This window comes from Telopea speciosissima, chromosome 2 (assembly GCF_018873765.1).
Source record: "Telopea speciosissima isolate NSW1024214 ecotype Mountain lineage chromosome 2, Tspe_v1, whole genome shotgun sequence".
NCBI classification, from domain to species: Eukaryota; Viridiplantae; Streptophyta; class Magnoliopsida; order Proteales; family Proteaceae; genus Telopea; species Telopea speciosissima.
In genome coordinates this window covers 62,738,149-62,751,671 of record NC_057917.1, presented here as the reverse complement: position 1 = coordinate 62,751,671, position 13,523 = coordinate 62,738,149, and the positions used below count along the sequence as shown (strand labels likewise).

Sequence of the window (13,523 nt, the reverse complement as noted above, 5' to 3'; positions counted from 1 at the left end):
TAGATTTTCCCTAGAATCAATGTGTAGATTTATAATCCTAATGTCCGTATAAGCATTAGTCTTATTCGGATTAATTGGAATTGGATTTTTAAATCCAGGATTATAATCTTGCATGGTTGATCATATGGTTGACATAGATCACCAAATTTTACATATGTTCTAAATCGCATCGTGGGTTTTGTTTCACTATCTTGTATTAATGGTTGTATCATTAGGCATGATATCATGAATATAATAAATTAACGAAAAAATTTGAAGATCCCAAGAGTCTATCTCTCTCTTCCCCATGTAAAAAGGCATCTCTGCCCCTTATTTTGAGGAGGAGAGAGATAGACACATGGGAGTGTTGGTGTAGGTCACACTCCCTTTTTATATGAAATTGAAGTTTAATAGGCTAGGAAAGGTTTTCATGCACAACTGCATTAGATAGGGTGGATGACGTATGATGCGTCAAATAAGGGTTTTAGTAATTTTAAGATTGTTGGAAAATTAGGTTTTCTGACTCGACTCGTCTTCTAGAAAAACCTGGTGACTTAACCTTGTCAACCCTGATCAAGACGAGTCACATTTTTTAATTTTATAATCAATAAATATGTATAAATTAGGAAAAAAAATCAAAAAAATAAGAAAAATATGGGGGGGGGGGGGGGAAATCAAATAATCACATATCAATGCATTTTGAGTTTATACCATTGAACAAGAGAAGGGAATCGAGAAATTGAGGCTTTCTTATTATTTTAGATTATGAATTTACTATTTAGTTAACTCCGTTTCTAAGTGAATTGGTTTTATGATTTTTTTAAAAATGAATAAACTCGCCGATTTTGTCATGACTTGGGTAAAAATACCGAGTCTTATTTGACTTGGACAATTTATGACCCAGTCTCGTCATTTTTTACCCTGGCCTAGTCTCACGACTCTTGACCAGGTTTTTCAAAATTTTGACTCAGACTCGCTCCAGTTAAAACTCGATTTTCCAACTATGATTTTAACCACCTCTTGTCCAATAGCAAAAATCTACATTTGACTATGCATGATGCACGGCCATTCACAGAATCTTTTGCCAGTTTATTATTTATTAGAGGTCCAAAGAAATTTGAGGGACAAAGTGAGAAACGGCAAAAGAAAAGTCTCCATCAATATTCGCATGTATGGTTTGCCAAAAAATAAAAACAAATTGGTATATATGGTTAATACCCAATTTAATGTCAATTTTTGTTTCCTCAGATAGACTTTCATTAAATTACGTTTCTATCTCCTATAAGCTTCCACATCGTCACATGCACGTCAATTTGGACTTTCAAGACTGCTCTCTCTCTCTCTCTCTCTCCCTCTCTCTCACATGAGTTGCTCCCATTTTTATTTTGCAAGGAAAAAACGAGAAAATGATGGCTACGCTGCCAGTGTCATGCATCATATCATACTTTTTTTTCTCTCTCCCTCTCTCTCTCTTCCTTGATATGTGGGGTCTACCTGTCTATGTATATTAACTGTATAATGGGGAGGTGAAAGTTTTCCACCACCCGTGGAGGATGGTTCACCCGCTAGGATTGAAAATACCTTTCCCTTTGTCCAGATTCCCATCTCAAGGTATTGAAATGTATGGTCAAAGAATTCTTCCTTTGCCGTAGGTGAAAGGAAACTTGATCTACAATATAATTTATATTACAAGAAAATAATGGTTAGAATCGAATCGAATGATTAAATTCGGGTATTTAGGAAGTGATGAACTGCATGCCAAGAGGTTTGTCCTTTCACTTGAACCTCTAAACAAAAATATTCGATTATTGAGTCATGGTTTTGGTCCTTTTGGACCACAAAACTCACAGGTGTGTTAAAATACCTACATGCACTCCGTCATGTATCTTATGATGAGAACTTGGAACTATGCCATGATGAATGAGGGGTACATTTTGGTTTTATTCTCCGTTTGTTTGGATATATGATAAAAAGGAGAGAATTTTTCATGACACTCGAGTACTAATTTGGACGTCTGAAAAACCCTCAATACGAATCGCTAAATTGTGGATGACAGAAAAAGTATTGAGCTCTCATTTATGTGAGAAGGATTACCAAAGAATATGCACCCAGACAGCATATGAATCTTTTTTTTTTTTAATGAAAAAAAAAACATAAAACATTAAAGCAACGAAAAAATAACAGCAACTAAATTGCCTTCTGCCTAATCTTTTGCCCCATAATAAAATGCATGGAAGTAAAAGAACGAACATGATTTTTATTTGGAAGAAAGAATGTTGTCAGGTCGCGTGCAGCCTACACCCAATCACAACCCCCTAAAATGACCGCCCCTCCCCTCCTACAAAATAAAAAATTCCCCTAATTGATATCCTACACGTTCCCTCATTGTTGCTGGGGTGTTATGTGCCTAATGAAGCCCACTCTAGTGTGTGGCGATAGATTGGGTCAATCTAGTATGAGATAGGTTGTTCCGTTAGCTCTGGAGCTTCTGGCGTATCGATTAAGTACCTAACATCTGGTATCATAGACGGGCACTACGTCATGGGTTCGAGTCACGAAAATGGCTACTTAGCAGAGGGCTACCTGGAGTAGAGTGAAAGCAGTCAAAAAATGGCTATCTGTTGCCACAAAAAAATCCTAGAGTAGAGTTGAACCGTTTGAAAAGGGCTACCTACTATCAGAGTGAAAACTGCCTAAAGTGAGAGCCACCGAGGACAACGGTTATAGAAGTGTGGTGGTATGTTATGTGTCTAATGGGGCCCACTCTAGTATATGGGCACTAGATTGGGCCAAACTAGTATGAGACGGATTAAAGGGCTTGATTTAATGTGTTCCATCAGTTCTGGACCTTTTGGCATATTGATCAAGTACCAACATGGGGCCACACAACCGAGTAGCGTTCTTTTGGATTTGATGTATCAATGCTGTCGAGATGTGTGGGGCACAAGCCAGCTGTCGGATGTCTCATTGGACTCTCCATTCAGTAAAGAGGATCCCAAGTGACATCGAGATGTGTGCAACACAACCCAGCTATCGAATGCCTCATTGGACTCTTCAATCAATGGAGATGATCCCAATCCGGGTTCTTCATCCTTTTTATGTTTATTTATTTATCCACAATAAATATAAGAAGGGATGTTAAAATTTAGAGAAACTTACTTGGACACCCCTTGTACTATGGCCATTTTGCTTAGTCTCCCCAATGTTTGAGACAATTACTTGAACACCCCTTGCAGTTTACCATTTTTTTCAAGTAACCCGTTCCGTTAGTTAGTCACCGTTACCATGGGTTAAATATTTTATAAATGCCTAAACTACCCTTAAGGTATAATGAAGTGACATATTTGCCCCCCTTCTTCTTCTTCTTCTTCTTCTTCTTCTTAATTGGGTGGTTTCAGAAAATCAGCAACTCAAGGTGTCAGATTGACACCAAACTAAGGTCGAGGGAGCCTTTTAGGTAAGCCAATAATGTCCAGAAATATCAGACATAACTGATGGTCTGATTGTAAATACTCTCACATTCAAATCTGTCCAAAAAAACTCCCGCCAGCCCCTTGGAGAAAACTGATTACACAACATCAAAAGCTTGAATCAGCCTCTGATTAGGTTCGAAGGTCCTTACCATAAGAGGGCCAACAAATTCAGATGTAGATACTCTGGACTTGCATAAGATTCAGATGTAGGGATCATACTCTAGAGCGAACTTCAAAGAAAAGAGTCAAATCTGTAATGGTAACCTACAAATTTACCTGTTTTAGTATTCTTGCGTTCTCTCCTAAATGCTGTATGATTTCAAGCATTTCCTGTTTCGTCTGCAAAAGAAATCCAAGACAAGTTAGTACAATGAAATAAAAACAGGGGGAATGCAAACCCTAACCCTTTAAAATCAAGAAACTAAAGAAGCGGAAACAAAAGGCGGATAAAGAAAAACCCAGAGCCGTTCGCAGCAAAGAACGATTGGGAAGATTAAAAAAAGGGAAGGAGAAGAGGAGTCAACTTACCATCTTCTTTCTGTTATATACCATCACGGGCTTGGAATCGGATTCGTTGGGAGAGAAGGAAAGAGGGGTTACAGGACTTGAAGACTTGACCTTGAGGCTCGATTTGCTACTATTGTAGGAGTTAGAAAGCAGAGGTGGAGATGAAGGAAGATGAGGAGGTAATGGGTTTGACTCGGCTGTAGATCGCCTTCTTTTAGCACCCCAAGAGAACGAAAACGAAGAACCAAATCCATATTTCTCTTGGGCTATCAGCTGCGGCAGTTGAAGCAGGATTTCAGCGGCTTCAAATTCGTCATCATCGAAGAAGCTGCTGTTGCTAAAGCTCCCACTGTTGCAAATCTGATGCAACAGTGCGTCAGATTTGCAACTCCATTGTTGCCGCCAGGTACAGATTCAGATGTAGGTACTCTGGACTTGCGATTTAGGTGAGTTAATTCCTGGACTTCAGAGGCATTAGATTTGGGCATCGAGTTCTAAAATCCCATGTTAATTGGGTTCGTACGAGGGGTTAACAAGAAGAAAGGTACTTTGGTAATTTTAATTTTACTGTTTTCTATTAAATAGATGATTAAGGTACAATTGATATTTTCATTTAAATACTAACAGTAGACTAACACCATTAGATTTCGGGGGTGTCAAGTAATTATTTCAAACATTGGTAATCATAAGCAAAATAGCCATAGTGTGTCCAAGTAATTTTCCCTCAAATTAACTGTAGACGCGAAGTCATAAACAATCCAAAGAGTACGTAGTCCGTACGTGCATTTGGGGTTGGGCAGCATGGGCGGCATATGGTTGGTAAACTGGCTCGTCAAAATAAGTAATAGATATATCTACTAATAATGGCCATGTCATTATCGCTTATTCCAAAACATGCATATTCCCTCTTGTTTTCTGTGTGAGAGGACATGATTATAATATTAATGGGTTTTGTTAACATCGCGAGAAATTACATAGAGGACCATTACGATTCATGGATTTATGAGACATCATGAGAACAGTTAAAATCTCAAGGCTTTCTATTTGATTGCAATTAAGTAAGGATGTAAACGGATCGGATTTGGTTCAATTAGTGCTATAGCTGCATCTGCATCTGATTAGCTTTCGGACGGATTCAGATAGTACTAAATAGATATAGACACGGATATGGATCGAATATTTTATCTGTTTACATGTAAATATAGCTTTTCGGATAACTATAGCCTATCCGTATCCGCATTCGTTTAGTTTTTGAACGGATACGGATAGTGCTAAATGGATATGGACACGGATACGAATACAAAAACAGATTTTAGCTATTCTTTTACACCCCTAATTGCAAAGGAAATCAAAGGGAAGAGAATGAAAAATTTTCAAACTTAAAAAACAAAAATCTGTAATCATTACCCCATGTGATTATATAAATTACTTAAATTTCTTACCATATTTAATAATGATACATTTTACATGTAATATTTATTTTACATTTTAAACCAAAGGGAATTAGATGTAAAGTAAAATGGAATTTAATAACGAAATATGGAATGATTTGAAGTTAGTGATATTGTCACATGGGGTAATGATTACAAAAAAAATTTTTTACAGTATGAAAATTTCACTTCCCTTGCCTTTAGTCCCCCTTGCAACCAAATAGAGCCTAAGGTATTAGGTGAGAGAGTTCCTCGACTATATAAAAACAGGAAGTATTGAATAATTACATATAAGAATATAATGCTTTTTTTTTTTTGCTAAGAGAATATAATGCTTGAAGGGACACAAAACTCACTTTGACAAAGTGTCCATTTCTAATTAAAAAAAAACAAAAAAAGAGAAAAGTATTCTTTGGAAAATACCCCTAGACAAAGTGAGGGGGGAAATAATCGCCCCACTCCCTATGAAAGGTGGAAATCCCACCCCTAGATGTCAGCATGCACTCTCATTGATTGTTGTGCACACGTGGCTCTTCATAGAGAATGCCTCCCCCTCCCCCACAAAGAAAATACATATTACTTGACAAGATGCATGTGTAGGATAATCTTACACATGGCAAAGACATGAAGAATACGTCCAAGTCCAGATTGTCTAAGGGTAGCTATCTTTGTAGGGAAAGTTCACATGCAACCAATGTAATGTATGTACATCTTCTCACATGTTTTTTTTTGTCATTATGTTCTCTCATTCCTTGACTATATGGGTAAAGTGGGTGATTCTATTTTTTGTATCGTCATTGATGTAGCGTTGAAGATTCATTGAAGATTCACCCCCCATGACAGGGTCAGCTACCCTCTCCCATCTTTGTGTATTAGCTAAACTTAGTAGTGAGTCCTTAGTTTCATATATATATATTTTTTTTGGTACGAAGTTTCATTTACATATATGAAAAGATAATGTAGTGAATCTTTTTTTTTTTTTTACTGGGGGTGGGGTGGGGGGATAAAGGATAATGTAGGGAATCTAATAAGTGAAGGAATAGCAAATCCTCTAGATTGATTGCGTACGAATTTGTGGACCACCTTAGCCACACGACCCCATCACATAATGGTTTTCCCCCTTGTATTTTCATCAATCAAAATTTTTTTTTTTTACTTGAAACATTTATTCTTCCAACCATCCAAGAACCATCGATAAGTTGTTAATGACCAAATGATGTCTTAAATAATTTTTACATATTTAATTAAGGGAAAGAGAAAGTCACCCGGTCGCACAATGCACACCGCCCCTATGCCCTGACACAAGGGCATGAAATGACTATTACACACCCCTAAACCTCAACAGCTATCATTTTGCACACCCCTATGTCAAGGTGCAGGGACGGCGTGTCTGGCACGAGTGGATGACATTCTTTCTCCCTATAATTAATATGGGTGAGGACTAGCTAAACAAGGATCAACTCTTCCATCTCCGGATTCAAGTGGGTCCTGCTTTAAGGTTTGTGAGTGAGAGTAGAAGGAGAAAGAGTCAAACTTGAGATGGGCCCTAATGAGCAATGACTGATGCTACTCGGACCCTAGATGGGCTAAACATGGCCCACAAAAGTCGTGGGATCCATGTTTTGGTGCGAAACTAATCAAATGATTCTCAGGGTTATTGCAGTATTAAAAGGCAGTACGAGTTCTGAAAACAACCTGAGACTAGACTCGTCGTACGTGGTCCTGTGTCAAGTATGGACCACACCTGGCTACGCACTAATCTTAGTACACTAATGTGGTCCAGGTCTGGGAACAATATTTGCTCATTCAATAGCTAGCCCAAAGCTGGGTTGGGTGTACTGGTCTGGTCCAATTTTATGTCAAATGAAGGATTTGTGAGTTTACAAACGGTCCAGATACTGTCCGACATTCGTACGGTCGTACCTACTGGGGGTTCTGTTTTTGGGCTGGCACTGGCACGGCTTACTGCTGCCACGGAATCCTCAACGTGGCTTTTTTATTAATTAGTTGCCAGAACAGGACTGAAGGTAGCAGGTGGACCCCATCTAACATCACCACCGACGCACCATATTTAACAACCCTGTGTTATCCCGATCTGACGGTAGTGGAAGGCTATCACACGTAAATAACATAGGATGGTTTTTGTGTGAACCGAGATGGTAAGTCATAAATAGCGTGTACCTCACTTTCCCATTAAGAAAGACCATCACCCCCGAAAAGACTGTCAGTGTGACAACTGACTACCTTACGCCAGGAAAAATAGCCGAAAGATGCCTCGTGGACTGTGAAACCCACTTCAATATATCTCATCATCTCATCTCTTCCCGATATCTCGTGTTGATATTTCGCGGTTCGTTTGTTTCCTAACTGGTTGACCAAAAAATACAATTCCCATGAGAAAAAGGAAAAACTAAGCAGAGACTGTGGACTTACACCATCCTCACCCCCTGTGGGTTTGGTTTTTTTTTTTTTTTTTTCTGTTCCTTTTTCCGGACTACAACAATACGCAAGGTATGATAGAAAGCGTTTGACTTAGAAATGACGAAATCACCCTTCGACCAAAACCGTTGAAAAGGTTGTTGAACGGGAAGTTTTGAAAAAAGAAAAAAGAAAAAAAAAAAAAAACTTTGGTTGAGAGTCACGGGTGGGTCAATATGGGCCCAATGGTCCAAGTCTAAATCTCTGACATGGGCTTATGGCCCACGATCTGAATGGGCTTGGATCAATACAAGACAGATGGACTCAGACGCACGTGTCTGCGTTGCAGAGATAGTGAGAAAGTATCTAATATCTATCGAATCAGAGAGGTGAATGGAAAAGAAACGAAGAATTAAAAAAATGAAGTATAACCGACAAAGCAACAGAGAATTCCACGGAAAATCAGAAGATAAAGATTAATAGTGTTAGATACCCAGAAGCGGACAAGGAAAACAGTGACACGCGTCAACAAAGATAATATCCACTTCACGGCATAGAAAAACTTAATATGCTCCTCGAAGCATACTATCAGTTCCCAAACCATGGGCAACTAAAGTCTAAAACGTCTTATTAGTTCTGACTTCTCACATTTTCGTTTTTTGTTTTTTTTTTTTTTGAAAAAGAGTGTTAAATCTTGACTCTTGACTGAAAGAGCACATACACACGCACTCGCTCACGCACGCATGTAGGGGGGGGGGTGTGGTATGCAACAGTAATTAGAGATTTCAAAATTGTATTATAATTGTCATTATCAATGAAATAAAATTGAGTCAGCTTACCTAAGCGGTATATTAAAGAGAGTAATATTAAAGTTTTCTAACTTTGGAGCTTCCATGTCGGTAACTGATGAGTCTTGCGATTGCAATTTTCCTTTTCCTAGCGAGTGGGAAATGGGAATCTGAGGACTGATGGCAGGGCACCACCATATATAAAGGAAAAAACCAAAAAAAAAGAGAGAGTTGGGTTCGGTTTCACTTTGTTAACAGTGATGCGTCTGGTAAAAGAGATGACCCTTTCTCTAGTGGCGCATTTAAGAATTAAGAATTATTTCCCTGTGCGGGAACGTGGCCCCTCCAATTAATGGGAGCACACATAGAAATATAAAAAAAGAAAGTATTTCTAAGGGTGTCAATAGATACGGTATTAGTAATTTGATACGGTATAGAAGATAGAAATCACATAACATACCATATATAATATGTATTTCCAATATCGATAATTCGATATCCTATCGATTTGATACAATTTCGATACGATATGTATTTAGTATAAAAACAAGAGAAAAGGGTCACCATAATTTTACCCGTGTCTTACCTTCATCAACTGGGTATGGCTTGTTTCTACGAGGATTTATACTTGATCCTCGCAACTTAGAGAATGCTTTACTCTATTTTATGAGGAATCACAAGTTTTAACTTTGAAAGCAACTACTATGCTACTGTCGCTTACAGGTACTGGTGTCAAGAACAATGGTGGTTAACATGTGCTTCATCAGTTTCACTATTTCCACGTGGCTCAACCTATCAATCGGTTATGGCATTAAATGCCTATAACTCGTTTGGAGCAGTTACACATTTGAATTCCACTCAAACCATGCATGCAACCAGTGGTTATTTTTTCGAAGAATCTTCAATTGCTCATACTCATGGTGCGTAACATAATTTCAGCAGTTATGAAACCAAATAAAGTTTAAAAAAATAGAATGGGAAGGAATGATAGTGCCCTTATAAAGTCACAAATCCATAAATTTTAAAAATTTTAAAATACTATGTTACGTTGAAAATAAATGTATGAAATTGATACAGTTATAGGTTTGGTTATATATTTGGTACAGTATTGGTACATACGTACCGAACAGTTTTATCTAAGAAACCGATACCTTACTGAACCGAGAGAGATACCATTTTCCCATACCGAAAGTGTACCAAATTTGTACCAGTACGTTTTATATGGTCGGTTTCAATTTCGGTATTCTATTTTGGTTCAAAATTGACACTCTTAATTTCAATGATTTTGCCCCCTTATGTCTGGCTCATAGGTCATGCTCTTAGAAATAAATAGCATATACTATACTATAACCGATCGTTTATAATCTTATTAGCTCATTCAAGCCTATTTAACCTGATATAGCATGTTTAAAAACCGTTTATGGTCTGTTTAATAACCATTTATAGCTCATTTAGTCAATTAGCCCGTTTAATCTCAATTATACACCAATTATCTTGAGCCAGATTATAGTCCGTAAATTGACCGATCAAATAGAAACGTATCCATGCCCTAAACCTATGGGACCCAATTATCTGAACGGGCGAAAACGATGCAAGACCTTAAATTGGTGAGGACCGATTAGGCCTAACCTAACCTTGAATTTTAATCCTGTTAAGTTCCCTGTCTAGAAAAGTTGTCCAGTTCCTCTCATAAGGAGGCGGAAAATGACGACTTAACCTCACTCGGGCAATGTGTTTGAGCAGGGGGTTAGGTCGTCATTTCTGCCTCCCTATGAGAGGAACCGAACAACTATTCCAGACAGGAAACCGGAGAGGATAATGATACCCTGAAATTTTTTCTTGCATATTTTATCAACAAAATAAAAATAAAAAATCCATACAATCAATGTACCGTATGCCCATTTTCATTGGTCTCTTTATTTCGGTAATTTTCATTGGTTCCTTATCACTTAGTCACAATTAATTTGAAATATAGTTTACCTTAAAAATATATGATTATTTCTCATGTCGTTTTATATTGGTTGACTTGCCTCATTAATAATCATGGGCTTCTCCTTGTGATGGAAGACCCTATATTCATCTGGATTAAATTTTAGTCTAAACCCAAACAAGGGATGTGCCTTAAAAGTAAGATTTAAATGATAAGAATTACAAAAATATAACTAAAGTCAAGTCACAAAAGAATGATATGTTTATAATTGGAGAGTTCCTTACACTGCCGATGTAGGAAGAATATCTCTTATACCTATAATGGTTAGAAGGAGAGAGAAAATAAATAAATAAATAAACTTATGAGAAGGCATATGTTAAGTGGACAACGTGGAGATCTTATACCTATTATAATTTTGAGAATAAAACAAAGGACATTTAAAAAAATGTTAAATGATCTAAATATATCTATGGAAGTGTCATTCAGATAATCCTATAAATAAAACTTCAAAGTCATTATTAACAATTTCTAAAATAGGATGACAAACTAAGTCAATTATATTGGTTTTGATTGAATTTAATTGAAATTGCACCTGTGAACTAGGATTGAAAAAAATCGATTACATACTATTAGAACAAACACCAATCAAAACAAGAAAAGAAACAAAAAGCAAAGCAAGATGACATAAAGATTTAACGTGGTTCATACACCAGTATGATGTGCTACATCCACGGACGAAGGCGAAATTGTTTCACTATGTAAGTCGGAGAAAGTTACAATGGAGAACCCTCAAGAACAACCAAAACGGAGTTGCTGCTCTCTCCTTGAAACCCTAAAACGAAAGCCCACAAATCTTACACTTTACAACAAAGCGGGTAAAGAACATAAATACTCCTCCATCGGATCTGGGTCGATCCATCAGGTCAGGTCGAACCGTACCGTGGGGGCAACCCTAGCAAAATCAGTGATAGGCTCCGGGCTTGGGTCTATCGGCCCAATCCCTCCGCTACCATCACAGATCTTAGAAGAAGTTTCATTCGGGTCGCCAGCAAAACATGTAGAAGCAGGTCATTCTTCGAAACGGGTCCAAGAATTCGAGACACACATAACACATACATTGGTCCTCAAAGCCAAGACCAAGATAGATTAATAATTGATTGAGCAGTTATTAGACTTTAATCGATTTTGGCTAATTACTTCTTAATCAGTTGGTTAAGCGATTTTGTTTATATTTCGGTATAGAAAATTAGGATAGATCAATTATTCATTTATTGATGATCCTTAATCGGCCTTAATTGATCGGATTTTAGGTGTGTTTCAAATTCGTTCATAATCAGATCGAATTGAGAATCGATGAACTAATAAACTAAATTGCCAGATTGTGTGCAGCCTGTGCCTGGACATAGGATCTCCCGAATGACCACCCTGCCTCTTGAAATGAAAAACTCCCATCTTCGTTGATTCCCTTGCATGCATTCTCATTGGTCTCCCCTATTATGATATGCAGGGCCACGTAGCCTGACAACGATTTCTGCCCAACTAAAATAAATTGATTAATAGGTAGTCAATTTGATAATAGTTTTATTTCGAAGTCTCAAACTAACAACATAATACTTATTTCAATTAAAATTTGACCACTGAGATAGACATGAAATCCTCTAAGACATGGACAAATAGATCTATTTAACCTAATTAGTGAGAAGAAACACAAACTCGTGACAATAACAACTGCAACGACCAAGTCCAAACTCATATTATATGAAAAGAAACTTTTCTCTACATATGATGTTTCAAAAAAATCAATTTATAACGTACGGTCTTCCGGGCCCACAAAGTAGAAGGTCACAACGGATTTTAATTGTTTCCTTGGATGCGATACCCCAAAACATGACTACCACGAGAGAAGAGAGAGAAGAGAGAGAGAGAGAGAAAAAAAAAAAAAAAGTCCACTGTTCGTGGATTACGATTTTTTTCCCATTCTTTCTTTCCTTCCTCTTTTATCCAACACTCAAAATTATTTTAAATTATTGTCGTAATAATGCGAGACCAACAGTTTCAGTGTTTCTCGCAAGCGATATAGCGAAGGTGAGATCTCCTTAATTTGTCGAGATATTACTTTTTTTTTTCGTTTGTTCATCTCATTACGAAATCAAAAATTCCGGATCACGTGATTATTGAGATGCTAGTGGCATATCATCGTAATTATGAGTTTTGTTTTGAGTAAATTGTAAAGGAAAAAAAAAGGGTTCGGGTGACTGGAGGGTTTTTGTCGCTTCTTGAGAGATCTGAGAAGTGTGAGAGAAGTGCAGTCTGTAACTCAACTCCCGCTCTCAAATCTTTCTCTCTTCCCTTCCCCTCTCAATAAAAGGCTAAGACAGCTGTTTGCTCAAGATTCCGCGCCGGTAAAATCGACAAAACGTAGCTGGCCTTCTTCTTTTTTCACTGTATCTATATAAGCTGATCTACTTATCAAATGATAAGTACATGTTTCTGAGGAAATAAGCACATGAACTTATCTTCCTCACCCTGTCTCTTCTCTCTATAAATACGGTTCTTTCTGCAACTTGCAATATGGTTTTTTTAATAGGTAAAGAGAGAAAGAGGGGTATAGGGAGGGGAGAGAGAAACACTTCAAACCTAGTTTCTTCGTTTCTCTCTATTCTGTGTTGTTTTTCCCTGGTTCTTCTCTGGTGGATCTCTGTTGTTCTTTAGTCTGTGTTGAAGGTAAGCTTCTGGTAGCTTTCCTCTGTTCGAATCTTTGCTTTTGAAGTTTGGCTTTTTTATTTCCTTTTCCCTTGACCTGCTTTTTTTTTCGTTTCTCCCCTTTTATTCTGCATCTTCGATTCCAATCTTTAAAGTTTCTTTTGTATTTCCGATCTTTGAAAGCCCTAATTTTGCATCTTAGTTCTGCATTTTTTGTTTCTGCTGCCTGCTATTTCTCTGTTTATCTGGTGTTTGTGATGAAAAAATCTCGTCTCTTCTTGTTTTAGCTGAGATC

The 13,523-nt window shown here is 37.5% G+C and overlaps 1 protein-coding gene across 1 annotated transcript; it reads right to left on the bottom strand.

Annotated features, from left to right (window-relative positions):
• Positions 1 to 3,716: 3,716 nt before the first annotated feature.
• LOC122650972 lies at positions 3,717 to 4,447 on the bottom strand. The gene is made up of 3 exons (XM_043844324.1): positions 4,370 to 4,447; positions 3,981 to 4,319; positions 3,717 to 3,791 (listed from the first exon to the last, which is right to left on the bottom strand). The coding sequence occupies exons 1-3, from the start codon at positions 4,445 to 4,447 to the stop codon at positions 3,717 to 3,719; spliced, it is 492 nt and encodes a 163-aa protein (XP_043700259.1).
• Between the last annotated feature and the right edge of the window lie 9,076 nt (positions 4,448 to 13,523).

Coding starts and splice junctions, on each gene's coding strand:
- LOC122650972 (XM_043844324.1), bottom strand. CDS start 4,447: ATGCCCAAATCTAATGCCTCTGAAGTCCAGGAATTAACTCACCTAAAT. Junction 4,320..4,369: donor GAGTACCTACATCTGAATCT/GTACCTGGCGGC, acceptor CTGTTGCATCAG/ATTTGCAACAGTGGGAGCTT. Junction 3,792..3,980: donor TATATAACAGAAAGAAGATG/GTAAGTTGACTC, acceptor TTTCTTTTGCAG/ACGAAACAGGAAATGCTTGA.